This window comes from Mugil cephalus, chromosome 18 (assembly GCF_022458985.1).
Source record: "Mugil cephalus isolate CIBA_MC_2020 chromosome 18, CIBA_Mcephalus_1.1, whole genome shotgun sequence".
In the NCBI taxonomy this organism is placed as follows: domain Eukaryota; kingdom Metazoa; phylum Chordata; class Actinopteri; order Mugiliformes; family Mugilidae; genus Mugil; species Mugil cephalus.
In genome coordinates, this window is record NC_061787.1 from 659,177 (window position 1) to 687,163 (window position 27,987).

The following is a 27,987-nucleotide window of genomic DNA, read 5'->3' on the forward strand; positions in this document are numbered from 1 at the left end:
ACCCTGATCTGAGCTCAGCCTCCAACTTTAGCGCCACTAAAGCTGTTTTCAGATCCAACGAAGCCAGACTGAGCTGATCATAACAACTCCAACACATCTGCTTGGAACAAGACTGAAAGATTGAGCCTCACCTTCGTTATTGATGAAGTCTTCCAGGGACGACCAGGTCTTGTTGTTGCAGTAGAAGGTGGTGTTGGGCAGCAGGGTGTCGTTGATGCAGTGCAACGTGCTCCGGACGCATTTCTGCCGCAGGTTTCCCATGAAGAGCTGGAGGCCGATGAGGGCGAAGACGCTCAGGCAAAACACGGTGAGGATCATCACGTCGGCCAGTTTCTTCACCGACTGAATCAGAGCCCCCACGATGGTCTTCAGGCCTTCAGGACCGGGGCCGGGACGCACACAGCGTTAGCATTAGCTTTCAGCGTCATTCAAACGATGTGATGTCATTCAGATAAAATACAAGCACCGGTCCAAGGAAACTAGTGTAAACAGATCTACCTCGAACCACGGATCACATTCCATAAAGATGGCTGCCAGACGTCATTCTCAATCCAAATGTTTCACTCAGGCAAAGCCAGCGCCACAAATTCATGTTTAGGAGGAGGCAGCCATCGTTATGCATGAGAGGAAATAAATACACGACACACTGGAAATATTAAAAAACGAAACAAATGAAGCCAGGTTAAATGAAACGCTGCTGTCGGGTGAAGGCCTCAAGTTTTACTCGTAAGGTTTTCACCCTGTGGCAGCGTTTCATTGTTAAACACCAACAAAAACCCAGCAGAAAAACACCACAAAACCCCTCTCAACACACACACACATCCACGCACGGTAGAAACAACGGGAACAGAACACACTCAGAACACAAAGGGTGCAGACAAGTCGACCGTTATCAGCCAGGTCCTGCAGAGAAACGTCTCGTTCTGTGAAAGCACTTTTTTTCTTTGAGTCAATTCATTAGAAACAGACACGACTTCCAGACCGACGTCTAACACAACCTGTTGTTGTCTCCGTGTCTGTGAACTAATGAGCTGCTGCAGTTGCGTGCATGTTGCGTCTACTCTGCTGTAACATGGCCACTACCATGGCGTGTCATGTTAGCGCTGCATGCTAACATGCACAGTGGAGACATACAGAGGCCAGTTAGCATCAGAGCCTTTAACTCTGAGTGGGTTTAAAGTGTGATCCTCTGTTGTCCACTTACAACCAACTACCAGGAAGAGCTTCTTTCTGCATACTACCCGGCACACCGCCCTCTGAACGTCTCTGTGAGGCAGCAGTGTTCAGGAGGTAGTATGCAGGATGAGACTTCAAACACAACCACTTAGTGCTTCCAGCAGGCTCAGACCAGGAGGGGTGCGTTTGATATTCACTCCCCTGCGTTCGCTTCCTCACCTGGGATGACAGAGATGGTTTTGAGCGCTCGCAGCACCCTGAACGTCCTTAAGGCTGACACATTACCCAGGTCCACAAACTCAGTCACATATCTGCAACAAGCCGGGAGACAGAAGCACAAGAACAGACACACACAGAAGGGTATGACCACACTGAACAACAAGCCGACACAGAGGGAGAGAAAGATGGAGAGAGACAGAGAGAGATACAGTAGAGACAGGCCAGGTCGGACGGCAACGGTGGAGGTTCAGGCCAGAGGCTCCGGAGAAGGGAAAGTCAAATATTCACAGCTTCTCACGTGGATGGAAACCGGAGAAAGGCTGTTATCTTATATAAAAATGGATATATACACATATGTCTGTTATTATATCGCAGGAAATGAAGTGGACGCAGCCTCCAGAGAAAGTTTAACCCTTTAGGGACCAGGAACCAGGAACCACATGTGGTAACGTGGTTCCTGGTTTAGTGTCATGTGGTTTTCATTGAGCCAATCAGAGAAGATCCAGGAAACATCCTCAGGTCTCATCAGGGTCTAATGTGGTCTACAAGGTCCCCCCTCTGACCTGGTTTATTAGGAACCATGAAGAAGAAAAAGTGTCCTAATGTTTCTAATGTGATGATGCTGATGATGTTCTAATGTGACAAATACATGTTTACATTAGTTTAATGACCAGGAACCAGATAAATACACCAGAACCAGATATGAGACCAGGAACCAGATATGAGACATTCATTCATCTGAATTTAACTCAGGAACATTTTGACTACGTTTAAAAAATACATTTTCATTCAAACTGATTTTTATTTGAAACATCTGTAATCAATTCATAAAAATCTATAAAACAAAGAAGATGATGATGCGCTGCTACCTCTGATCCACTTATTCCATTCTGTCATCATTACACTGTGACACTCTCAGTAATTTTAACCTCTTTTTAAGTCATTCTAGCGTTTATACTCTGTGAATATATTTTAGATAAATGTCTTCTCCAGTGCAGCACGGTGTTAATGTTTAGAGGGAAACAGGTGATAAATCAAGACTATGTTTGAGTAAACTGAGCTCCATCTTCTAGCATCGACACACTGGTCCACGGTGGCTCCGTCCACTTCTCTTATATACAGACTCAGTTTTTTTTTATATAAAATATAGAGTTTATAGAAAGCTTCAGCCATTCTCCAGTTAACACGTGTTCATCGTGGACATATGTGACTTTTCCTTCTTGCGTTTCCTTTAATCAGGTGACTGCACCTGTGACCTCTGACTGGGCGGAGCGTGGGAAGTGGGCGGGGCTGGTGCTGCAAGACACGGCCAGACATGGGACGAACAAGAGAGGACGTTCACCACGAAATTACGAGGACGAGTGTTGTTGTTTTTTTGTTTTTTTTTACTATCCCTCGTGGCACCGTGTGGCTGGAGGGGTGAGGCCTTACCTGGGATGACTGAGATAGTTTTCAGGGCCCTCAGCACTCTAAAGGTTCTCAGCGCCTGCAGGTTCCCTACTTTGATAAACTCTGTTAACAGCCTGTAGGGGGCAGTGTGGTTGTCAACATACAACAAAAGAAGACAAACATAACAAAGTCTGAAAATGCTGTGGAGAGTTAAAGGTACACTCCTGATGTGTTAGAGCACCAGCAGCACAACAAATCCAAAATCAAGCCTTGCAATGCTTTTTACTGAGACGTGTAGGACCTTTGGGGGAGTCTGGCTGCTTTAATACAATCAGTAAGTGTCACTTTACAGATTTAGGAATAAAAATAATAATAATAATAATAAAGGATATAGAAAAAATAAGAGATTCAGAGAGAAAACCAGCATAAATAGTCTGAACATCCTGTTCTCCTGTTTACTGTGACGATGAATGAATTTACTATTAATATTAACCACTAATATAAATGACAAGGATCTGATCCAGGCTAAAGTTTACAGCCCAATAAATTCAATATACTGTAACTACATTTCAGGTATTATTCAATTAAGACCCAAATCACTGTGTTATATAACATTAGATTTAAATAGAAACCCCAGTTTAAACTTGCTGAAGCTAGCCACAGCTAGCAGTTTATTTAGCTTTATTTACAACATATCCTGAAATGTTCTAGATAAAAGTTTTTGTGATTTTTAGAAATTTGTTATCATAAAAACAAGACGTAGCATTAGTGTTGGAGCAAAGAAACAGCTGCTGCAGTTAGTTTAGCATAGAGAGTTTCTATATAAACTACTTTAACCACATGTATGGAAGATAAATGTTAAAGTTTGCATTAAGAGGAGCTCGTAGGAACGCTGCCCTCTTGTGGTAATCGCAGCCTTGCACATGGAAATGTTCTTTATCTCTGACTCTCTCTGAGCTGCTGACGTTCTCCAGAACGGTGGAAGTTAGTAGAAGTTAGCATAGTTAGGAAAACGTTGATCATCCTTAGTCTTTACCACTAATGTGACTTCACATTTAAGACGTAGCCGATGGTTGACTCGCTAACTGTTGCCTCTGTAGTTTACGGTTCACGTCACCAGGTTCTGTCTGAAGATCTCAGTTACTGATGCCAAAGTAAAAAGTTTTTTTTTTTTTTTACATCCTTTTGCCATTAAGTGATAAAAGGACCATTACGCCTGAACTGTTAACAGAAAATACCAAAGAAGCAGCGTAGAACAGATTGAGCTAAAAGACCCGACGGCCAAATGGAGCCGTGAACGTCCTCTTCAGATCCAATCAAACGCGGCGCTGAGAGCCAGAAAGGCGCCAGGCGACGATGGCCCGTTTGGGCCCCGGGTTGGATCCAGTCATCTGACTCCCTGAGCTGCTAACGTCCATTACAGCTCATATTTCAGCCGCATTGACTGGCGGCCTGATTGAATTACATTGGGGGCGAGGGGGGCGAGGGGGTGGGCGAGGGGGTGGGCGAGGGGGGTGGGCGAGGGGGGGGCGGCGTGGCCAGAACAGGCCGTTTAGATGCAGGCAGAGATGACCGGTGCATCGGACCAGGGACAGACTGGGACAGTTCTGCTCCAGGGACGGAGGCTGTTCAACACCAAACAGTTTAAACTGAGTGTTTCACTGTTATTCGTCTTTTTCTGTGCGGATAGATCCTCTTTTTTTGTTGTTTTCTTTTTTGTTGCTTATTTCAAAACATTTCCTACTCTTTTCCTTTAAATTTGCTTGATTAAACCTGTGGACCTCATCAGCGCCCTCTAGCTGTTTGGTGCAGATTTCCCTCCTAATCGAACCTAAGAAATCAACATCTTCTTCCTTCGTCATTTAATGATGTAGTGATTCATTTCTTACGCTTAAACATATCAAACGTTGTTTAACGCTGTGGGAGGGGCTGTGGCGCTGCTTTGGGGGGGGGGGGGGCAGCCATTAACACGTCATCACCAGCAATATCAGAAACACTGGGGCGGGCGCAGTGTGTGTCTGTGTGTGTGTTTCTTTTTGGTGTGTTGCCTAGAGAAGGGAGGTTGATGGAGTCAGTAACCATGGGAACCCTGACTCAGTGGGAGGGGAAGTGTGTGTGTGTGTGTGTGTGCGTGTGTGTGTGTGTGTGTGTGTGTGTGTGTGTCCATAGGGGTATGTCCATTTACCAACCATCACTTTGGTTTTAATAAGGCCCAGGCCGTAGAGTGTCAGGGGCAAACTGTTTGTGTGTTTGTAGATGTAAAAGTCAGTGTTTGTGTGTGTGTGTGTGTGTGTGTGTGTGTGTGTGTGTGTGTGTGTGTGTGTGTGTGTGTGTGTGTGTGTGTGACTTATGCATCCCTGTCCTCCTAAAGAGCCATTTGACCGCAGGACGGCCCTCGGTTCAAGGACACACACCTACTGATACTCATGCATGCTTGTGTGTGTGTGTGTGTGTGTGTGTGTGTGTGTGTGTGTGTGTGTGTGTGGTGAGTATTTGTGCAATCAACACAACTACATCAGAAGAATAGATGGAGGAATTAAGGAAGAGTTTAACATATTTTTTTGGGGGGGGGGGCTTTTGTTTGCAGCCATAGACTGTAATTAAAGATGGAATAAAGTGAAGTCAAATCTAGCAGAGCTCCCCCTGGTGGCTGGAGGCTGCAGTATAGATCATAGGCTCCACCTCCTCCGTGTTAGTGGGCGGGGCTTGGGATGAACTAAAACACTAAAATAATACTCAGATACACTTTTAATTCAAGGAAGGTTTCAGTCGTTTTTAGGTAGTTGATATAATGTTGGTGAAAGTTCAAGTGTCAGTTTCTTTTTATAAGTTTCGTTTAAATTATTTAGAAACAGGATGCGACCACCGGTTGCCATGACAACCGCCCTGTGAAGTGGGAGAGTTGTAAAAATACTTTTTAATAATAAGTTCAGTGTATAACATTTCCTTGTAGCTGGTGGAGGTAGAGCAGAGCGTAGGATTAATTAAAGGAAAATATGAGCGAGTCTTTTAGTGAGTTATGTTTTTCTCTCTTTCTCTGCTAAAGGACGATCAGTAGGTCAGTAGGACTCCTGCTTCTACTGTTGGTTGATTTTGTTTTCTTTCTAGATTTTCTGGAGTTGAAGGTGAGAATTTTAAGATAACTGTCAGCGACTCTATTTACTCTTTTTTTTTTCTTAGTAATCTACAGGAAAAATATATTTTGATCAACGGAATTGAAGCATGAATGTAAAGTGGATCTGAAGCAGCTTCGTGTTTTAAGTGCAAACTGCTGTAACGGTGATTTGGTCCTTTAAGTGCAGCCATTTTTCCCTCGGAGGATTTGGGGGCAGGTCGTCAGGGTCGCGTTATGTAACCGGGCAGACGTAGCGTTCAACCATCTGAGGGCACCTTCATCAAAATGGTTCAATTTGCTGAGCAGCGGCTGCAGAGGTGACAGCGCTTCATTGCGCCACGCGCTAACCCCCGAGCCGAGCCGAGGGGTCAACTATTGATCCGATCGGTTCATTCTGATCGTTTATCTTCCTGGCGGCGTCCCTCGCCACGGGCCTCCCGCCTCTCAGCTCTTTGACTGATTGCCACCTGATCGCTAACCAAACCAAAGCGCAGTGATTTTCCATCAGTCAGTCAATTACTGATGTGGACAGGTCACGCTCTTCTCCTCGCTGAAACAAAACGGCCGGCCGTCGCTCCACGAGTGGGCGTCATTGACATTGTTGAGAGGAAAAAGAGGATGAGGGCTGCAGTCTGAATTGAGGGTTTGATAGTACTTTGTGTGCTGAGTGAGTTTAGGGAGCCTTGTCCTTTTCAAGCCTATAATTTGGGAAATGCATGGGTTTCACTGAGAAACTGAGAAAAGCACTTTTCTGTTTTTTTTTTTCCTACAAAGATAAAATTCATTTACTCATTGACTTTATCATCAATCCAGCAAATCACTCTCTTGTCCACTCAAGACTTGTTTGTCTTTTATTTATTTCTTTGATTGCAGATTTTTAGTTTTTATATACTGGCTCTCAGTTTGTTCGGATGTCATTTACTTTTGAGTTTTGTTTCCTACAACAGTCGTCTGGAAGAAATTAGCCTACTTCAAAAGATGAAAATGAATACATAAAACTGGCCTTTAATGATTATTTTGTTGGTTTTATAAATTCTAATTTATTCCAGCTAATGTTACTGCAGAGGTAATAGCTTTTTATCAGAGCATGGCTCAGCTAATTAGAAAAACAAATAAAACTAAAGAAATCTTCAGTGACAGGTTGATCAGTCCCTGGAGAGACTTCAAACTGAGGTCAAACAACTACAGACTCTAGTTGGTGCTGTATCTTTTTTGCCAAAATTTTGCCGAAGACGATTCGTACAAATGTTTGTATCGCTGAACCTCCTCAGTTAAACTTTGCTCTATGTTACATCTTTTTTGATGCAGAACAATTAATTCAAGAATTGAGGAGATGAAATACTAAAGCAGAAACACTTCTACCAAGCGAACCAATCACAACTCTTGTGCAGAAGCTTAAAATTAATCCAGACTGAGTGGAGGTGAGTGGGTAGACTGAGGCACTAACACAGACAAAACTACAACACTAATATATCCAGTTAAAAAGGATAATGACACTTTGCCAAAGGCCATGTACTTTATATCGTATTCCACTACAACGGACAAAGTCAGAGATATTTTATCAGATCATCAAATGTTTGCATGTAATAAAAGCTGTATATAATCAGGGTTAAACGACTTGCACAATGTGGTGAAAGTCGACGTTGACTAGTCGGTGATGCCGCACATAAAAGCACAGTAGAAAATAATAAATCTATGTTCTTCACCTCAACACATGTTGTACATCCACAAAAGAAGCTACGGAGGCTTTTCTGCAAGTTTATTGAAGCTGGAACACAAACTACTGTCGGTCGTAGACCAGGTTAACACCATGAACACCATCAGTCTGAGAGTCTGGAGTGGTGCATTCACTGACATCAAGGACAAAATAATACGCTCTATAACCACAGCAATAAAGTCAACTAACAGAACACAACAGAACTGAACATGAACACCTGAGCTTGTCAATACTGTGAGCTGCAGATATGTTTAGTCTGTATAAATCAGCACCGTCAGTAGCTTTTAATCAATAGAACTTCACAGCGCGTTGCAAAATAATATAGAGTAGCAGGAATAAAAAAAATGTGGTATACCCCCAAAATCTTTTCCATGTACAGCAGCTAAAGGTCCAATAACTTTAGACAATGAAATTCACCAACAAATAGTTGATGCGCAGCTTCCTTCTCTCTCTAACTGCAGGTTGTTTAGTGAAGTTATTAATTGACTTTTGCTGAGAGGATTTGGACTGTTCCTCTGCTAGCGTTAGCGGATGCTTTTCAGATGCATCCAAATAGTTTATTTCAGGACTGATGAGTCACATGAACAGTGACTAGTTGACTTGATGCTTAAAGTGTCATAGCACAGCAGTAAAGTTGACCCTGGTATACAGCATATAGCCGGCTGCTGAATATAGTGGGGAAGAAGTTAATATAGCATCTAAGTATCAGAATGACTGTGTCCTATAAGCCCTATTTCCCCTCCTGATGGCAGGAAGCCGTGGATCCTCATCACAGGCCAGACTTATACAGTTTGAAGTCCGCAGAGTTTCTCCTTATTCTGCAAATGTGTCTGAATGTAACAAATACATAAACGCTGAGCTGGGGAAACTGACTTAAAGACATATTTTCAAGTTTATACGCCTTAAAGTGCAAGAGCAAGAGGCGTGTGCAGGATCACAGACAGGCCTTTCTTTTTAAATCCACAGCATTAATCCCATCAGAACAACAATACAGGCCTGACACCCTGGCCACCACTCTGCTGCTTTTCCAAAGAGATGCTCTCTGTGCTTTGCAGCAGTTTTCCTGCACTGATATTTCACATTAAAAGCCTAACAGTGACTTAGTGAAGACGTCACTCTTCAATCACTCTTATCTCATGAGCTTTTAGTGTGAAACGACAAAAAGAATCAGTTCACATCCACATTATTTCTATTAATCTACAATGTTTTTGTTTTGTTGTTATATTTCTTTGTTTAGTTTTTTTTTTTGTAAAACCAGAAACTAAAATTCAGAATGAATGAAAAAAAAAATGCAAAAACTAGTGAGTGAGTGAGTGTATTGTTAAACAGTGCATCAAACTCAGACTTAGTTGGTGTTTGAGTCAAATTATCAGACACAATGACGTAGTTATGACATAGTTTATAAAAAACTGCTCTAACGTTTAGTGACAAACCCGTCGGCTCATTCTGCTGATCTGAATATATTAAGACGTTAGGTATTTAATTGCAGCTCACTTCGCAGTTTAAAACATTTCAGTAATGTGAAGCAGTGTATGCAGACAAATGTGGAATAATGGAAGGTTTTCGTAATAACATGAGTGCAGTGTAATCATAGTCTGTATATAGAGACAGACGACCAGTGTGTTCAATGTCCAGTTTTATCTACAGGTGTGTTCGATGACGTCTATATGCCTGTAGCATGGGCTGTAGATAAATATAATACGTGTCTCCACTTCCTTGCATTGGCCAAACTGACGTTATTGGCGGCGCCATCTTGCAAATTTGAAGCCACAATATCAATGACGCACCTGAACTTCTGGAAATCATTCTTATTTTAGTTTAATTAACGCTGCGCTCTGCTCGACCTCCACCAGTTACAAAGACATGTTGGATTATACACTGGACTTATATTTAAAAAATAGTTGGGACCTCTTTACAGAGCGGTTGTCATGGCAACTGGTGGTCACCATCATGTCACATCCAATTTCTATTGTGTAAAATAACAAACTGAAATGAAATGAAACTTATCCAAACAATGGACACTTGAACTGTCATCAACATTTTATTAACTACCTAAAATGACTGAAACCATCCTTGAAAAAATGTTTTAAAAATTATTTGACGTGTATTTCAGTGCTTTAGTTCAGACCAAGTTCCACCCACTAGCGTGAGGGGTGGAGCTTATGTCCTATATTGAAGCCTCCAGCCACTAGGGGGAGCTCTACTTCATACAGTCTATGGTCTGCAGCCATTGAATAATCTGCTCTAATGGGAACAAACTGTTGATGCAGAACAGGCTCTTAAAATATTTTAACCATCCTGATGTGATGGAGTGTTCATTCAGGACGGTAACGAACCGCCGGTAAAAGAGAACGTTTTAAAGACAACAGGCCTGAGTTAGCCTAGAAACCAGCCACGACTTCTCCTGCCCACAAAATGTTTTTGTCGGAGAAAATTGGGAAGCGATTAAGCTCCTGCAAAGGGCCAGTTACATGGTCGGGGTTTCTGTGGTGATGGACGGAGGAGTAACAGCGATACATAACTGTGCATGTCATCTGAGCGCTGTTTACAACTAAATGGCTCTGACTGGCTGGAGGACTATCCCGATGATGCAGATTTTTAATTTTTCCCCCACTCTGTATCAGTTCAAACACATCCCATAATGAAACCCAGATGAAATGTTACCAGATTCAGATTCTAGTCTAGTGAATGAATCCACCTGACAAATAAAATTACTTTTCAAACAGTCCTCCATTTTCTGCTGAGCCAAAAACTTTGCACAGTGCTGTATCTGTGTATATATGTATGTATGTATATATGTATGTATATATGTATGTATGTCTGTATGTCTGTGTGATGGGTGGATGAGAGAGCATGTCTGACTCACGCCATGACGATGACGCTGAAGTCGAGCCAGTTCCAGGGGTCCCTGAGGAAGGTGAAGGGCCCCACACAGAAACCCCTCGCCAGGATCTTAATGAGAGACTCAAACGTATAGATCCCCGTGAAGGTATACCTGAACGGAGAGGAAATATTCGAAAGGATCGGTGAGGGAAGGAGAGGAAGGAGGAATAAAATAGAGAAAGGATGGAGGAGGAGAGGAGAGGGACAGGATTAATATTCATAAAACTCGCCTGAAAACATCCTTCACTTATTTATTTTGTCCCCAGAAACAAGTTTGACCCGACATGAGTCAATTCATCCATACAAAGACAGAAAGGAGAAAGTGAGTCTGTCACATCGGCTCTGACCGAGCTGCTGCTGCCGCCTCCACAGCTGGAAGCCAGTGGTGAAATACAGCATCTTAAAGACTGCAAGAAAAAGACTCTACTCTTCCAGCTTCAAGCCAGTGGATCTGAGCGGAGTCTGGACTAATGGTGGCGTCTTCGTTAAGTGTTTTTGTTCCCTAAGCCACAGATGGGACCCTGCATGTGAACCACAGACTGCTGTGGTCTTTATCTGTCCACCATCCACCCCAACCTCCTCCCAGTGTCTTATTCTATTCTATTTACTTTTATAAACTCAAGAATTGTTCCTCAGCATCAGCATCCTTGAAGGGAAACCCAGGAACATATGATGCATATATAAGAAAACAACAGACTGGAAGAAGCTTTTTAGTCCTATATGTGTAGCCTGACGTTGCTGCAGGCTGAGAACCCACCACAAGGCCACCAGAATCTTCCAGACTTGTCTGAATTCGGTTTTGACATTTGGAGTTTGACATTTCCATAGGGGCCTATTCCCCTCTGAGTTTAAGGGTGAATAGTTCAGTGCAAGTGATTCATCTCCATCTTGTTTTTTCTCTAAATCTCTGTCTTGCGTCGAGTTCTCAGCTGATGTGAACACCATTAACCCAGCAGACCAGGTGTCAGCAGTGAGAGCTCTGGCATTTGCTGAAAGTGCAGCATTAGACAGCATTTAGAAGGCATTTCGTTTCATTTTGGGTACGCAGCCAACCACGGACAGAGCAGGTGTGCAGACTCCAGCATGCAGGTGTACTTACTCCAGGTATTTGGCCCAGTACGCTGGCTCCGACATGGCCATGAAGCAGCAGTTGGTGAGGATGGTGCACATGATGAACAAACTGAATAACGTGAGCAGGTTAAGGAACGAGACGTTTTCATGTTCACAGCCACAGAAACAGAACAAACATCAGATAAAAACATTTCATTAGAAGCTGCAGGCTCCTTCGGTTTAGGGTTGGACTGGATTCTGCTCCACCCACTCACTTTGTACCGTATTGCTTCCTAAACTTTCCTACACTCTGATTCAGATTCTGAAAGCTTTATTTGTCCCTGGGGGGACAACAATGTCTCATACAAAAACCAGTGTCAGTCAAAGCTAAATTTGCATATTCAGTTCATAATTGAGGGACTGCAGACCAGCGTCCCCCCATGAAGACATGTGTAAGTTGGTCGGGAGTCTCTGCCTTGACATGCAAACCCAGTCAAATCATACAAGCAGCATCAAACAGAGGTATTTCCTTCTCTGTAGTTAAAAAAAACACCACATAATCCCAATATAAATCACCTAATATTGAGTCTGCCCTTTCCTTTATTACATTTGTATTTTTACTGTAAACCTGAAAGACACAGTCTCAGCTCATGATAAGTATGAATCAAATTAAATACAGCATTTTTATTTAGTTAAACATGTGTTAGTTGGCACCGCTGGCGTCAGAAAAATCTAAATCTGCTGAACAAACTGAAACTCAAGGGCCACTGGATTTAAAATTCAGACGTTGCAGAATTCACACGTCTAGTTTGTATTTATCCACCCAAAGTTGTTGCACGTTCCCTTTTCGTCTGCTGAGAGCAGCTCTTCAGCCAAAAGAGCTCAGGTTCGCACCTTAATCGTCCCGTCAGACCTGATCTCTCACATCTGGAGACGATGGGCTCTCAATGTCTTCTCAGGAAAATCTGTCCGTGTCTCATATTGCAAATTTCCCTTAGAAATACCACAATGAGACACTCAGCGTGCATCAAAAACCTTTTTTACCAGATGACGGATTCTAAAAGTTTACAATAAATATGGACTTTTCAGACAAACACCTGCCGTCTGCTAGATCAGGAAGCTTTTTCTGTGTGGGTTGTCTCATAATATCCGTGGGTTAACTACTTGCAGTGCTTCGTAGAAAGGTATTATGTAAAGCAGAACATTCGAGGCAGCAGGAGTCACGTAGACTTCATGGTAAAACTGACAATCACAGCTACACAAGCGGAGGACGAGCGACCGGCTGAGGAGAGCAGCTATGTGAGCAGTCAAATTATCACCTGGATTAAACTATGTCAGAAATGCCAAATAGCACATTACGGTATGTCAACTTGTAAATTTCCACCACTGCTGACACCTGTGACAGAGCTTTTTATAGATGCTGTGGAAACACGAGAGTCCCAGGTCTGACCTGCAATAACCTCAAATTTGAAAATAGTTTGTTGACCAGCGGAGACAGTTTAGCCATGAGGACACGATATGTTTATATATTAAACTATTTATATGTACATTACCAGTATCATTTACATAGGTCCAAATGTTATGTCATGGTTTGTCTGTCTTTTATTTTGTGAATCATGTTTTGTATTTCCTGTTTTATTTTCTTAAGTTCTGTGTTTCCTGTCTCTGTTTCCTTGTGTGTCCCTTGATTGTTCATTGGTTTCACCTGGGTTGATTGTCCTCATGCGTCTCACCTGTGTCTTGTCGTCCCTCGGCCTTCATGTAATTATTTACCTTCCCTTTGTTCCTGCTCGTGTCATTAATGTCCATGTTTCTATGTTACCTCGTCCATGTTCCTTGCTTTGTTTAGCTCCATGTCATGCTTATAATTCTTTAGTTTTTTGTATTTTTGTTGTTTCCTGCCCTGTGCTGTACGTTTTGTTAATTATTACACACCTTTTGTTGAACTTCCTGCTTCTTCCTTATCGTCCTGCACCTGGGTCATCACCTCAACACCCGTCCTACCTGACATATTACGTTTTTATTTCAAACATGAGCAGCAGCAAAGCGGCTGCCCGAAATAAAAAAAAGAACTACAGATTTTGCGCCCCCAGCAGTACCTCCCTGGACCCTACGGGTCGCGGACCCCTTGTTACTGTTTCGTGGTTTACCTCCAGCAGAAATGTAAATTGGAGATTTTGGTTTGTTCTCTCGCTGTGAGTCTCTGTGGAGAGTGTCAGGAAAAAATGCAAATGTGTGTGTGTGCTGAAGTGATTTTACATGTGCTTTTTTTTTTTTTTTTAAATACCTTTCACTGGTTTCCCATTAGGGCTAAATAAAGATGAACTGAACTGAAAGGCTGTGTCGCGTTAGCATGTGTGTCTCAGCGCTCCCCTCCGATTCCTGCCACGTTCAATGCTCCAAATTAATATGCCATTAACAGCAGCGGTGGGAGAAAGGGCCCACTCCTGTCTAATCATCATATAATGGGGAGCAGTAACTTTCCAAACTGTCAGAAGGCAGCAATACATGTTAAATATCACCTTCACCTGCCGTGTTCACCACGCCACACACGACGAGGTGGGAGAGACTCTGTGAAGCCTGGCTCAGCTGTCAATCACGGCTATAAATGAATCATAATTATTATAATTTGGCAGAAGGAACATACTCCCCGTGTGAAAGCGGCCCAAACTCCAGCTGAAAGTTGTTTGAGCGGCGGGGTAATTGTTGATTGAGCGCCGGCTGTAATGATGTTGCTGCAGCGTGGTGGCGGGCGGTGAGATAATGCTGTTACCGATCGACAAACAACGTAAATGTCCCCCCGCCGCCGCCGCCACAGAGCCAGAAGCTAATTATGCCATAATGATAGCTCTGCTGTTGTGGACCTCCCAGGCCACCATACCGGTAATGTCATTACACCTCCCACATCCACTGCGGGATCCGTCTTCCTCTCGCTAATCTTAGATTTTTCCATCTTTCCATTCTTCTCATTTTTTCTCTTACTTTCTGGCGTGTTCAATAAGCTATTTAAAGTACTCGCAGCTTCATTTTTTCCTTCTTCCATTATCTAATTTCCCTCAGATTGGCTGCAGCAGAAACTAAAGAGGATCTGAAGCCATTCACACAGTATCTGAAGTATTTCTTCTTTGCCTCATTCTGCAATAACAATTTATTTGTGTCGACCACAGACTGTAAATAAAGATGGACGGCACAACTGCTCCTCAAAAGTGGAGCCAAACCTAGTAGAGCTCCCCCTGGTGGCTGGAGGCTGCAGTATAGATCATAGCTCCACCTCCTCCATGTTAGTGGGCGGGGCTTGGGCCGAACTGAAACACCTAAATTCCAGGGTCTGAGCCATGAAGCCAAAGTGCAAAAAACTGCAGTTCATCGAGTGGCCACTTGAGGCTCCAAAAGGGAGCAAACCCCCATTCATTAAGGTTCAAAGTCCTGCTTTGAGTGACAGGTGTTAGCCTGAGCTAACAGGTAGCAGAGAGTTGGGTGGGCGGGTCTCACCTTCCAGGCTCTTTAGCTCCGCCCCAACATGAGCAAAGCTGAACAAAACAAGGTACGTGGCGTGAAGACTAAGAATGTGGACGAGGTAACATAGAAACATGGAGCCAACATTAACGACACGAGCAGGAACAAAGGGAAGGCAAATAAATACACGAGGGCCGAGGGACGACAAGACACAGGTGAGACGCATGAGGACAATCAAACCAGGTGAAACCAATGAACAATCAAGGGACACACGAGGAAACAGAGACAGGAAACTTAAGAGAACTTAAGAAAATAAAACAGGAAACAGAATCAGTGACGTGCAGATTGATACCGATACCAGGTTTTTATGTTTTAAAATCGATTCTCAAATCAAACATGGACACGTTGGATACTTCAGTCACTGGAGGTGATGTAGGAACTAAACTACTGAACCTGTGGAACAGCTCAGGTTAAACCACAGCACAGTTTACATTTTCTACTAGTTCATAATAGTTAAACGATCATTGTTTTAATGGTCTTATTATTTTACTTATTTCTTTTTTTAGTGCTTTTAAGAGTATTCTCACATGTGTTGTGTGATTGTGTCTTTCTGTTGTTGTATTATCTCGGCTATATAGTAAATGAGGCCGATACCTCAACATACGTCAGAGTTTAAAGTAAATAAATGACTGTGGCGTCTTTACGAGTGTTTTTACACAAAGCATCAGCATCATTATCCGTAACTTTCCTCAGTATCAGATCGGAAAGAAAATCACTGGTTAGTCCAGCTTTAATTTAGACCCGTTCAGACATTGCTGTGAAACTGTCTTAACTCTTATTATTCTTTTTAAATGAGGTGGATGTTTTCTGAAGCGTGTTTTAACCAGGTCAGGTTAAGTTTAAGTATGTGAATGTGGATGTGATGTATTAAGAATAAATCATTAAAGCTCAGTCTGACCCTCATAGGGCCCCAAACCAAAGTCCCCCAGCGCTGGGCCTTGTGGGAAATGTGGTGAGGAACACAGTGCTCTCTCCAAACAGTACATGGCTCCGGTCAATCCTCTAACATCACAGCTGCATGTGCCCCCCCCCCCGTCATCCTGGCGCCGCTGTGGTCCCGGCAAAAGTCCAGAACACACTCGATCAGACACAAACACTTGTGGAGGACCAACACACCCTGAGACTCCACTTCAGCACCTCAACCCGCACTCTTACGCCCCCGCGACATATACCACACTCCTTCTAACTTTTGCTTTGTCTCATAACAACACAGACGCGCCCCCCCTCCCCTGAACATCAGCAGCGCCACACCTCCGCCGCCGACCTCTTCACCCACTTATCCCCCCGACAACAGCGGCGTGTCCGTCGGCTCGACATCTCTCAACACCAGCAGCCGCCTCCCACGACAAAAATAGACGAGTGTGAGGTGAGGATGGGAGGGGCTGGATATATGTGGGGGGGTAATATCTGATATCTGTCATGTTAGCAGGGTGTGTGGACACCAGATCGGAGGCGGAGCTAAAGTTAACGGAACATCTGGTCTGGACCAGTGACTGGTTTCATTTGTCCTCTTACTTTAAATCCTAGAAGTTGAGACATTTGTTTGACGTTGAATCTTTGACCTTTGGCTCCGGTCGTCCTGTAACCATGACAACTTCTTCTTCTTCTTCTTCTTCTTCTTCTTCTTCTTCTTCTTCATACATGTCCTCCTACTCCTTAGCCTCCTACTTCTTAGCCTCCTACTTCTTCTTCTACTACTCTTTCTTGTCCTCTCCCTCTGTTCTCTTTCGTCCTTCTTTTCCCCACCTCCTTATTTTCCTCTTTTTTTCTGCTCAATGTCTTCTACTCTTTCTCCTTCTCTTCATCCTCTCTCTTTGACCTTCCTACTACTTTCTGTCTTCTTGTTCTTTGTCCATGTCCTCCTACTCCTTCTTATTTCAGTCCTCCCCTTCTCCTTGCATTCTTTCTCTTCCTCCATCTTCGCCCTTGTCCTCCTCTTTGTAATCTCCTCCCTGTCTTTTCTTATCTCCGCCTCCTTTTTTGTCTTCATATGCTGACATGATGAACGTGGTGGTTTTGTCCTGAGGTCTGAGACCTTTAGTTCTTCTATGGTGTGATAAAGGCTGAGTTATCTGTCCAAATATTTTAATTCAGAAAAAAATGCTGCTAAGTTTCCAGTCAACAACTAACAAACTGTTTGTGACAAACCACTTCACCAGGTCTCAATCTTTAGACCCATTTCAATCCAGATCACAAGTGTCATCACAGCAGAAGACACAAACACAAACACATGAGGAGTACCTGACAGGCCGCGGGTCAGAGGTCGGAGGTCGGAGGTCACAGGTCAGAGGTCAGAGGTCAGAGGTCAGAGGTCATAGCTCCTCCAGGAGCAGAGGTTCAGTCAGCTGATACACAAAACACAGACATAGAATCACCTGTATGTGTATATGTGTGGATCTTGAGCTTGTAACGACTAATACTGTGATGAATGCGCGACACCACTTAACATGTATTACATCAAATGTATCATTACCCTCGACCCCTTTTCATCCCACCCTATCTTCTCCTTTTCATCCCACCCTATCATCTCGTTTTCATCCCACCCAATCATCTCTTTTCATCCCACCCTATCTTCTCCTTTTCATCCCAACTCATCTCGTTTTCATCCCACCCAATCATCTCTTTTCATCCCACCCTATCTTCTCCTTTTCATCCCACCCAATCATCTCCTTTTCATCCCACCCAATCATCTCTTTTCATCCCACCCAATCATCTCGTTTTCATCCCACCCAATCATCTCCTTTCATCCCACCCTATCTTCTCCTTTTCATCCCACCCTATCATCTCCTTTTCATCCCACCCTATCATCTCTTTTCATCCCACCCTATCATCTCCTTTTCATCCCTCGACTCCTTCCCATCCTATTCGACCCTTCTCATCCCTTCATCACTTGTCTCACGACCTGTTTATCAGTAAACTTAAACTGGTCTTTGTTAGGGAACTTATGTCATGAAAAGAGTTCACTGAAGTAAAACGTCACTGAGGTCCATTAATTGTCAGTTTGATTCAGGAGACTTAATAAACCATTCATCGTCCACTACACTGCTCCTCCCCTCAGAGAGACGTTTCTGTCACATTTCTATGAATCATGGGAGTTTTGGAAGCATGTTAGCATCAGCTCTGTTTACACTGGGCGTAGTGTAAGTTATGTGGTTAACGGACGCCCATCACAGAGCGTTGCGTTCACTGACCCGTCAGCACAGAGACATGATGCTTTAGATGTTATCTTAAGCCCAGAAGCCAACATGCAGCTTCATTAATACTGTTCAAGCTCAAATCAGCCTCCTGGGAAAGTGGAGTCTGTAATGTTCTCCAGAACCCTTCACTCACGCTTGTAGAAGTGAAGATTTATTTATTTCCAACTCAAACTGAACCGGAAACTACGACCTGTTAGTGTTTCAGCTCTGGCAACATTATAAAAATGTGGGAAAATTTAACCTGAAATCAACAAAAGTAACATTCATTGGAAACTGGAATCATTAATTAACTATAAAAAAAAAGCTTTTTTCTTGTTGTCAACTACATTTCTAAAAAGTATCAGGAGTTGAAATATCCAATAATTTAATTTCTAACGTGGCTCAAATTATTAGACCCATCCTGATCTGCAGATGCTCATGTGTGGATTGTAAAATGTTATTAACTTAAGTTCTGGAACTAGACGTAGCCCCACATCAGTCTATTTCCCACTGTTTACCTATAAAAGTGTGTCTTAACCTGTTGATTAACCCCTCAACCCCTTTCCATCCCCCTTTTAATCCATTTGTCTCATGACCTGTCTATAAATAAAGATATATAAAGTGTGGGTTTTGTTAGTTATTAACAATAATAATAATAATGATAATAACCATGACTCACCCAAAGTAAAGAACTGTCCTATTTCATTGTACCGCTGTGTGCTCTGTGAGGTTTTGGTTCACTTATCTCTATCAGTAGACCACATTTTTTCTGCCATGTCAGACTATGATGGAGAGAAAGAACTGGCCTGCGTCTGTTTGTTCGTATCTTGAGCCATGTTGCCGTTGCCGTGGGGGGAAGCAACGCCACTCGCACACAGCGTCCTTTAACACACACTGACCTCTGACCTCCAGTCATTTCCCTACAGATCTAAGACGACATGCAGAGCACAGACAGCGGCAGGATATGAGTGGACCAGGATCTTGATGGCGATTCTGCGAATGGGGTGAAAAGGGCTGAAGATGTAGAGAGCTGATGTGGCACTGAAACGGAAGATGGCCTTCCCTTTGTTCAGGACTATGAAAGTCTGCAAAAAAAGAGAGAGAGAGAGAGACAGGAAAATACATAAATACATGTGGTTTATTAATGTCTTGTGCTACCAAAGCCAGGCTAGTGTCTATGGTCTCAGGGCCTCTCAGGGACCATAGAAGCTCTAAGTGACTCAGCTCTGAGAAGATCTAAGTCACATCAGTATCTGGTGTTACTTCTCTTAAAAACCAGCATCGATCCTCATAGGTCCACTGGCACCAAGTCATGGATTTAGTAGCATCGTAAACGCAGTGGTTGGTCAAGGAAACTTAGTGGATGAAAAACACATCCCGCTTATTTCCTTCCAAATCAACAAACTGGCAGAAACCAGTGGGACACAGGTCCAGCATCTACTGTCTGGACCAGTCTGGACACAAGACCAAGAGACTCCACCATGAACCAGAACCAGAACCAGAACCAGAACCTAGGAACTGGGCTCAGAAACATCTGGACTAATGATGTTTGTTGAGCTCCAGTAATGAGTGAAGCACGGTGGAGGCTCCTGGAGAGTCTGGTCCTCAGGCAGATACTGATCCATCATCAAGACCATCAGGGAGGAGGAGGACTGGCTCCACATTTATTCTGCAGCAGGACAAAGAGCCCAAACATCCAGACAAGGTCATTAAGAACTGTCTTCAGAGGAAACAAGAACAGCATGACCCCCCCAGAGCCCTGGTCTCAGCATCATGGACTGAGTCTGGATTAACTGAGGAAGATCTGGGGTTAGTTCTCCAAGATGTTTGGATCAACCTACCAGCTGAGTTCCTTCAAGAACTGTGTCCAAGTAGAAGAACTGACGCTGTCTGGAAGGTAAAGGGGGGTAGCACCAGATACTGATTTGATTTAGATTTCTCTTCTGTTCATTCATGCTGAAAATAAACTATTAACGCTTCTATGTCTGAAATCATTCTTAGTTGACAGCATTTTGTGACAGTACTGTCTGTCCTTCATTGTAAAGCTTTGGTCATGTGTTGGGAGTTTTTTCTGGTGTTAAGATGTTAATCGAGTCAATCAAGTACCCAGAACATATGTCCACACACACACACACACACACACACACACAAACACAGACACACACACAGACACACACACACACACACACACACACACACACACACACACACACACACACACACACACTCCCCTCTGGTTGTCAGTGAATAAGTCAAGTACAGAATCAATTGGATGTGTTCCCACACTCTCTCTCTCTCTGTCTCTGTGTGACCTACCCTCTGGTTTTTGAAGTAGTACGGGTCGATGTCTTCCAGGGGAACACCCACCAGATGAGATGGGATGTCGGCGAAGATGCGGGGCAGCTGTTTTCCTGCCTCCAGGTCAGGCCGGGGCCGGGGGAGCTCCACGTCGCCCAGGTCCTGACACACAAACAGCATCCGAAATGTTCAAAATCTGACTTCTGTCAACGCTTTCTTCTTTTATTGCCGTCTAACAACCTACCCACTGATCCCTGTTTCCACTCTTCCTATTAATAACTGTGTTTCCTGGATGTGTTTGTCGGCTGTGTGCCTACCTCCTGGTAGTGTTTGTTGAGTCGGGCATTCTCCTGGGAAATGCGCTGCTCGATGGCCGCCAGGGAGTCCGGCGTGAAGCGCTGAAAGCTCTCTGGTCCCATTGGAAACACACAGCCAGCCATCTTCTCATCCTGATCCTGCTGCTGACTGGCCCAGTATACCAGCTGCAGACACACAGGGGAGGCGGGTTAGCACGGGAACCTCCTGCTCCTTTATTCAAATGTGCTAAAGTTGCCGACAGGCTTAATGACCAAACTCCAGTGGAGCTGCTGCACACGTCAGGACATGATGTCTTGTTTGCATTTTGCCACTAACTTACACGACAAAGTAGTGCCGTCAACAAATAAGCCATGACGGATCAGGAGTCTTTGCAACGGCAAAATCAAACCACCGAATAAGAGGTGGGGGGTTGAAAGGAGTAGTAATTAACTCAGGCCTCGCCTGATCAACACAATCAGCCAAAACACTTGACTGACGCTAGTGTAAGAGGGAACACGTCATTTCAGGGTCCGAGGATGTTTTCAGATCTGGATCTGGAGCTTTTATCAAGTTTGGGTGTTTGGGATCCTCTTCACACAGTAACTCATCTTGTCTCATGGTCTAATGATGTGAAAACTTGCGACACAAAACTTGTTAAGAGATTTCTAATAAGATGCAAGAAATGGGGATTTTATGAGTTGATCTCATAAATCATTTATTTGGATCTAATCGATTTTTAAAACCCAGCCCTAGTTACAGCGAGTATCGCTGAGAGATGTTGTTTCTTAAAGTGGAAGTCTGTGAGTGTCAGTCATAGGTGTTTTTATCTACAGAAGATATATATATATATAAATAAGTAGAAATATCCAATCTTTTAGTTTCTGTTTTGACTCCAGTAATGCAGTCTGACTGTATCACATCTAGATGACACTAACGATAGTTAACGTACAGGCCTGTTTGTGTGTCCTTGTTTTTGGCCTCTACCAACTCCAGCTGTTACACTAATAATGAAGGTGAAACTAAAGTTTCACAGCTCAGATTTGTGTATTTATGGAACGAGATATATCAGTACTTTAGTATTACTACTAGGGGTTAAAGGACTCGGATTCCCTTCGTAAAGGAAGCTGAGGAGACTTTTCTGTAAGTTTACTGAAGCTTAGACACAAACTAGTGTCGCCCATAGACCACGTCAACACCATGAACACCATCAGCCTGACACTGATAATATACAGTAAGCTTTTCACTCGGCAAACTCTCAGCTCTACCATAGCTACCGTCTCGCACATGGTGCATTCACTGACATCATGGACAAAAAAACACTCTACAACCACAGCAACAATATAAACAGAACACAACACTGAACACAAACGCATGAGCTTATCAATAGTGTGCAGATATATCAGCACCATCAATAGTGTTTACAGGTAACTCACAGCATGTTGACGGATAGTGTAATGCAGCCGATAAAAAAACAAACAAACAAAAAACAAAAACAGTATATCTTAATTATTATTATCTTATCTAATTATTATCTAATATTTTTTATTTTACAATGACATTCACCTCCTCCTGTCTGTTACCGCAGGATATTTGGCAGCAGTTGTTAAGTGACTGCTGTCCAGAGGATTTGGACCGTTACTCTGCTAGCATTAGCGGATGTCTTTTTAGATGCACAGTAGTATGGGCTTCGTCTCAAGTCAAGTATTTCTACACTTTGATGAACCACTGCCCCTTTGCTGGACCCCTCACCTGTCTACTAGGTCAACCAGGTTGTTACTGTCACATGACTGCGACCAATCAACTTCTGAATTAACACTTTATGGGGCAAGGAACCATATCTGGTAATTTCAGCACGCATTAAAATGCGTCCCTGTTCCTCTCAGTCAGGTTTAGTGTCATGTGGTTTTCATTGAGCCAATCAGAGAAGATCCAGGAACCATCCTCAGGTCTAATCAGGGTCTAATGTGGTCTACAAGGTCCCCCTCTGAACTGCTTTATTAGGAACCATGAAGAAAAACAAGTGTCCTAATGTTGTCTAATGTGATAATGGATCATCACTTATGTTCTAATGCTCTAAATGCATGTTGACATTTGTTTACCACTTAAGAGGAAAGAACCATATACAGTAAATTCATTAGTCGTGATTTTCTGCATGAGTCAAACAGTCATTTTATGTCCTTCAATAACACAAGTATTTCAGTTATAAGGCTTCATGGCACAGACAACACTAGTAAAACGATAAAATGACACCAGGCTTCACTTTTAAGTCTAAAGTGATGTCAGACTATTAAAACACTTGTTGGGTATATTTTGATTCCTCGAGTCATGAGATGAGGAGTGTTTGATTCGAGTGTCTCTGAGCACCAGGACGGAGCCGTGATTGAACGGCTTCTTCACTCTCAGGATGATTACATCCCCGGAGACAGCAGTCTGCTGCTCAGGATGGCCCACGGCCTCACCTCACTCATCATCCAGCATGTACTCGGACCGCTCGAAAGGCAGCAATCAGCCTGAACATCTCTCTGACCTGATGAAGCTCAATCACACCTGACGACCCGCCTGCATCCGCCCGCTCTGCTTAAACCCTCAAGCTGTACGGTGTCGGTGTGAACACGGTGTGAACACAGTGTGAACACGGTGTGAACACGGTGTTAAAGCTGCACCATTCAAAGAGGTGGTCCATGCACAAAGAGTCTCATCAGGAAATGGCTTCTCAGTTTGCTGAAGAATCCTCTTCATCCAACAGAATCAAAATGCCTGTTGCAGGTCTAACATCTAGTGGGTAAACTAACTCTAAGCTCGGTCATTTCTCTCCACGTCCTCATTCCCCTTCAATAAAACAGAAAAAGAAGATTGGCCTGAAAGGACAAACATCCCAGTGTCTCAGTGTCTCTCTCTTATTTAATTAAAAGCATTAAAACTACACTAAAATACCATGTTGGTGTCCATCAATTCGTATTAATGATACACACACATCAACTGTAATTTTTATTCAATTTAAACAAATTAAAAAATTTTTAGATTTATTATTTAATTTGTCTGTTTATGGGTTTAATGAATTACACAAAATGTCCATTGTTATTATTATTATTATTATTATTATTATTATTATTATTAACATTATTAACATTATGGAGAGACAGGGAGAGTAACACACACACAGTATTGTGCTGCTACATAACTGTGTACACAGTCATATTATTATGGGATGTCCAGGTAATGGAGTGTATGTGTGTCCAGACCATCTGCCTTGGATCCTAATTGAATGATTAGACAGGCCTCGTTTTTCAACCCTTCATGCATTTATTCTTCACAGCTCCCAAATCTGATTTCTGAAGTGTGTGTGTGTTTGTGCGCACGCCTTTGTGTGTGTTTGTGTGTCCACATCAAAGGAAGATCCAGCTCTGTTTTCCATTCTTATCAAAAGCTGTCATCCACTCACTCAAACACACATGTGGATGTCAAGTACAGTAGCTACTGAGGAGCTGCTCGGTCCTGGTTTTCATCCAGCGCCCAACACTCGGTCACGTAGATGCTTGATTGGACCTTTATGTTGTGTATTTGTAAGTATCTGGTGGTTAGTTTCTCATGGACAATCCCCACAGATGTTCTTATGTAAACCCCAACTCCCCATCAGACACCTGGAAGAAACTCCACAAGTCCAGTTGTCTATATTTCAGATTGTTTCTATGGACACACCGTGACCTGGGTGACCCACAACCTACAGATGCATCTGTTATGAAGTTAAAGTACAGGGAGCTGCAATGTTAACCAAGGTTGTGTTGTTGTGATCAATGCTCACTGGTAATCACTCTGCTAGTCTCTGTGTTTGGGACTTAGGGTTAAGGTTAGAGTTATGCTCCAGCGAAGATGTCCCAGGTCAAATCGTTTGGTTCAGGCTTCGTCCAGAGATCGACAGTGACAGTCTACACAAAATCGACTTTGGTTGGTTGGAGGACTATCTACTATTGATGTAGAGGTTTTTTGTCTATATTTTCTGAAACACGCTCCTTAATGAATCCAAATGGAGCGTTGCCGGGTCCAGATTCAGATAAGAACAGATATTGGCTGGATGATACATTTCATCCAGACGTGTGACCAAAACCATCTAAAAAATAAACGTAAAGAAAAGCAAATGAGAAGAGAATTCATCTCCATCTTCCCTTCTGTTACCTACTGCTCCACTTGCTTTTTCTGGAGTCCTGTGTAAAACCTGCATTGCTACTAAGATGTTTAGTCTCGATACAAGAAACTTATCAGAGCCGAGTGACAACCAGCTGCATTTCAATCACAATATAACAGAACATCAAGCAACTAGTGAACGTTTCACCGTCAGACCATCGGGTCGCAGGTAAAGGACAGTAAAAGTTTGTTAGTTTTTATTATTTTCTACATTTCTGATTAATCCTGAACACAAGCACTGATCAGCCATAACATTAAAACCAATGATGGGAGAAGTGAGTAACAACAACCATCTTGTGTCAACACAGCGTTCTGCTGGGAAACGTTTGGACCTGGTATTTATGTAGTATTCATGTAGAACCCACCTAGACCAGACCAGGGACCCTCCTCCACATCATATCACTGACACAGCCTGACACAGACACACACACACACAAAACACTTTACAAACAACAATGAAAACATGAAGAACAACACAAGGTGTTGACCTGGCCTCCAAATTCACTAGATCCCAAACGACGTAGCTCTTCTCCTGGGTCAAGAAGATGGTTTCAGACCAGAACGGATGACGTATCTGTGCAGGATGCTGTGGTAGTGGAGCTGGTTAATGAAAATCTGGGTAAATCACCAGCGGTTTCTCAGGTGGCTTCTATTTTAAGGTTGCAAAACAACATTATTGATGTCCTCAGTAATAATCCTCAACGTTAACAATAATAAAAATAGAGAAAAAGGACTGAATGAGACATCGAATGAGAAGATTGGTCCAAACTTTTTACTGTTTCTTATGTTGAACCTCAAAATTGTGAATTATGTTTTATCCAAAAAAATAAAGAAAAGAGTTCTGAATCCGCAATCACAGCTCTGCCAAAATCTGTGAAATGGCCCAACCCTCAAACGCAGAACAAAATTCTAATTCATCACTGTCATCAAATCACATTGAGTCGTAATTTTAACCCATGTCATGATCCTTTCCCTCAGATTTCGCTGCCATACGAGCTAGTGATCAAGATTCAGTGCTGAACTTCTGACGTGGGTCAAACCCAAGTTTCTACACTGAATTCTACAGAGATTCATCATCAACCTTCATCAACTGAACTGTAGTTGAAGGAAGAGGCAGATACTTATTTTCCTCCTCCTCATGTTTTCAATCACACCTCCTCCCTTCCATGTCTCACCTCCACCTCTTCCTTTGTCTTCATGTAAACCTTCATTTCTTCTCCACATCCTCATTAGCTTTTTCCTTCCATTCACTTCTTAGAAGGAGAAGCACAGACGTCCAATGTGCATTAGCATGAGATGAACTTAATGTAAAGTACCGGCTTTGACCGTTTTGTCCATGGTTCGCTATACGTGAGGCTCAGAATGAGGCGTAATAATATCCGTTATAACAACATGTCAGTAATCAGCCTCCAAACTGCACTCGAGCTTCAGGCTAAACAACAACTAACTAACATCAAATGAGTGAACAGACACTTTAGATCTTTTGCTCTGCAGAGCTTCTGCTGTTTTTATGTTTTTAATGATGTTTCCTACTCATTGTGTCTTTGCATTGTTGCCTCCCGCCACAACTAGACTTAACTGAACCGACCTATTTTAGGCTTCATTCGTCTACATGTGAATTTTCACATACCACATATCAGCAGATAGAAACAGCAAAGATCAGTTTCCTCGTGGCTCTACATGGCTCATCAAAGCTTTTAACACTGGGACATGAAGGAAACATCTTTCCCTCTGCTTTAACAGGGCTGCCTGGCTCAAGGGCAAACTGAGGCTTTACGTCTATCACAACACAAACTGAGGCAGCTGCAGAGAATTCAAACTCCAGACACAATGTATGAAACAGAAAGAGGCTGATTTCTGGGTCAAACACCAACACAGACGGCCACCGACCAAACAAGCACCGCCCTCAGGAAGGATACACACTCACACACTCACGCACATGCAAGATGGATGCAGAAAGTCACATGGTCGCACAAAACAAACACTGCGGCTTGTACAGCGATGCAAGAATCACAAACCTGCAGTGATGTAACGCCCCCTATCCCACTTAATTTCCTACATATTTCATGTCCAGCCCGTGCGGCTCCTCAGTCCTGTGATATAAAACTGTTCAGGAACCTTTATTAACAAGCATAAAACATGTGCTGCACACACATAAACACACACACAGCCCTTGTTCCTTCAGGCTGACGGATTAACAGGTCAACATGTAAATTCTCATGTTTATAAACAGGATGCTGTGATCAGTCAGTGCTGCCTTTTCATTGGTCCAGCAGATCTTTGTGATGAATCGTGCATCAAATATCTGCTGCAAAACGTTCGTGCCTTAAACCTCCTGCCAAAAAGGAGTTTCTGTTTGGATCAGAATATTATTCTGACTAAGAATAAAGTTCCTCTTCGAGTTCATTCATTTCATGGAAATGAACTGAGACATGTGGATGTCGCTGTTGTTACGACACGCTCCGTGGCAACAACACAAGTCTGCGACAATAAAGCCGATAAGTGAGCGAACTGAATAATTCAAAGAGGTTAGAGTATATATATATGTATGTATATATATATATATATATATATATATATATATATATATATATAGATAGATAGATTTTATCCACACTTTTCATTTCAAGCCTTTATTCGTAATTACATGATGACTCCACCAAACGGCCGCTTGTGCAACACAAGCTCGAGGTTTTAGTTTCATCTGTAGAACTTTCTTTAACTGTTTGAATTCCCAGAACGTGAAGAAAAGAAGCGATGACCAAAGCACATTTTAGATCAGAGCCGGACTCTGAAAAGGCCAAAAAAAAAAAAAAATGTGTAATACAATTTAAATCTGGAAGTGATCCAGTCTGATGTGAAATGCTTGAATCCAGTAAAACAACAACAACAACAACAACAAAAAACGGGAACGTCCCTTTAGTGAACAGCATCTGTTTCTGTGTTCGGCAAATTATCAGCCCTGCCTC

General features: G+C 42.9%; 1 protein-coding gene across 3 annotated transcripts in view; it reads right to left on the reverse strand.

Moving 5' to 3' along the window:
• The window catches only part of LOC124995754 (sodium channel protein type 4 subunit alpha-like), a 195,046-nt gene that overhangs the window by 122,703 nt on the left and 44,356 nt on the right, over positions 1 to 27,987 (reverse strand). For 2 of the 3 annotated variants that reach the window (XM_047568404.1, XM_047568402.1), the window contains exons 2-8: positions 20,857 to 21,021; positions 20,558 to 20,701; positions 19,208 to 19,326; positions 11,599 to 11,688; positions 10,483 to 10,611; positions 1,396 to 1,487; positions 132 to 374 (exon numbers count right to left, since the gene is read on the reverse strand). In XM_047568404.1, the coding sequence (XP_047424360.1) occupies positions 132 to 374; positions 1,396 to 1,487; positions 10,483 to 10,611; positions 11,599 to 11,688; positions 19,208 to 19,326; positions 20,558 to 20,701; positions 20,857 to 20,979 (940 nt within the window). In that variant the 5' untranslated portion in view covers positions 20,980 to 21,021. Of the gene's footprint in view, positions 1 to 131; positions 375 to 1,395; positions 1,488 to 2,826; positions 2,919 to 10,482; positions 10,612 to 11,598; positions 11,689 to 19,207; positions 19,327 to 20,557; positions 20,702 to 20,856; positions 21,022 to 27,987 lie in introns of all 3 variants that reach the window. The other variant, XM_047568403.1, reaches the window with a different exon arrangement.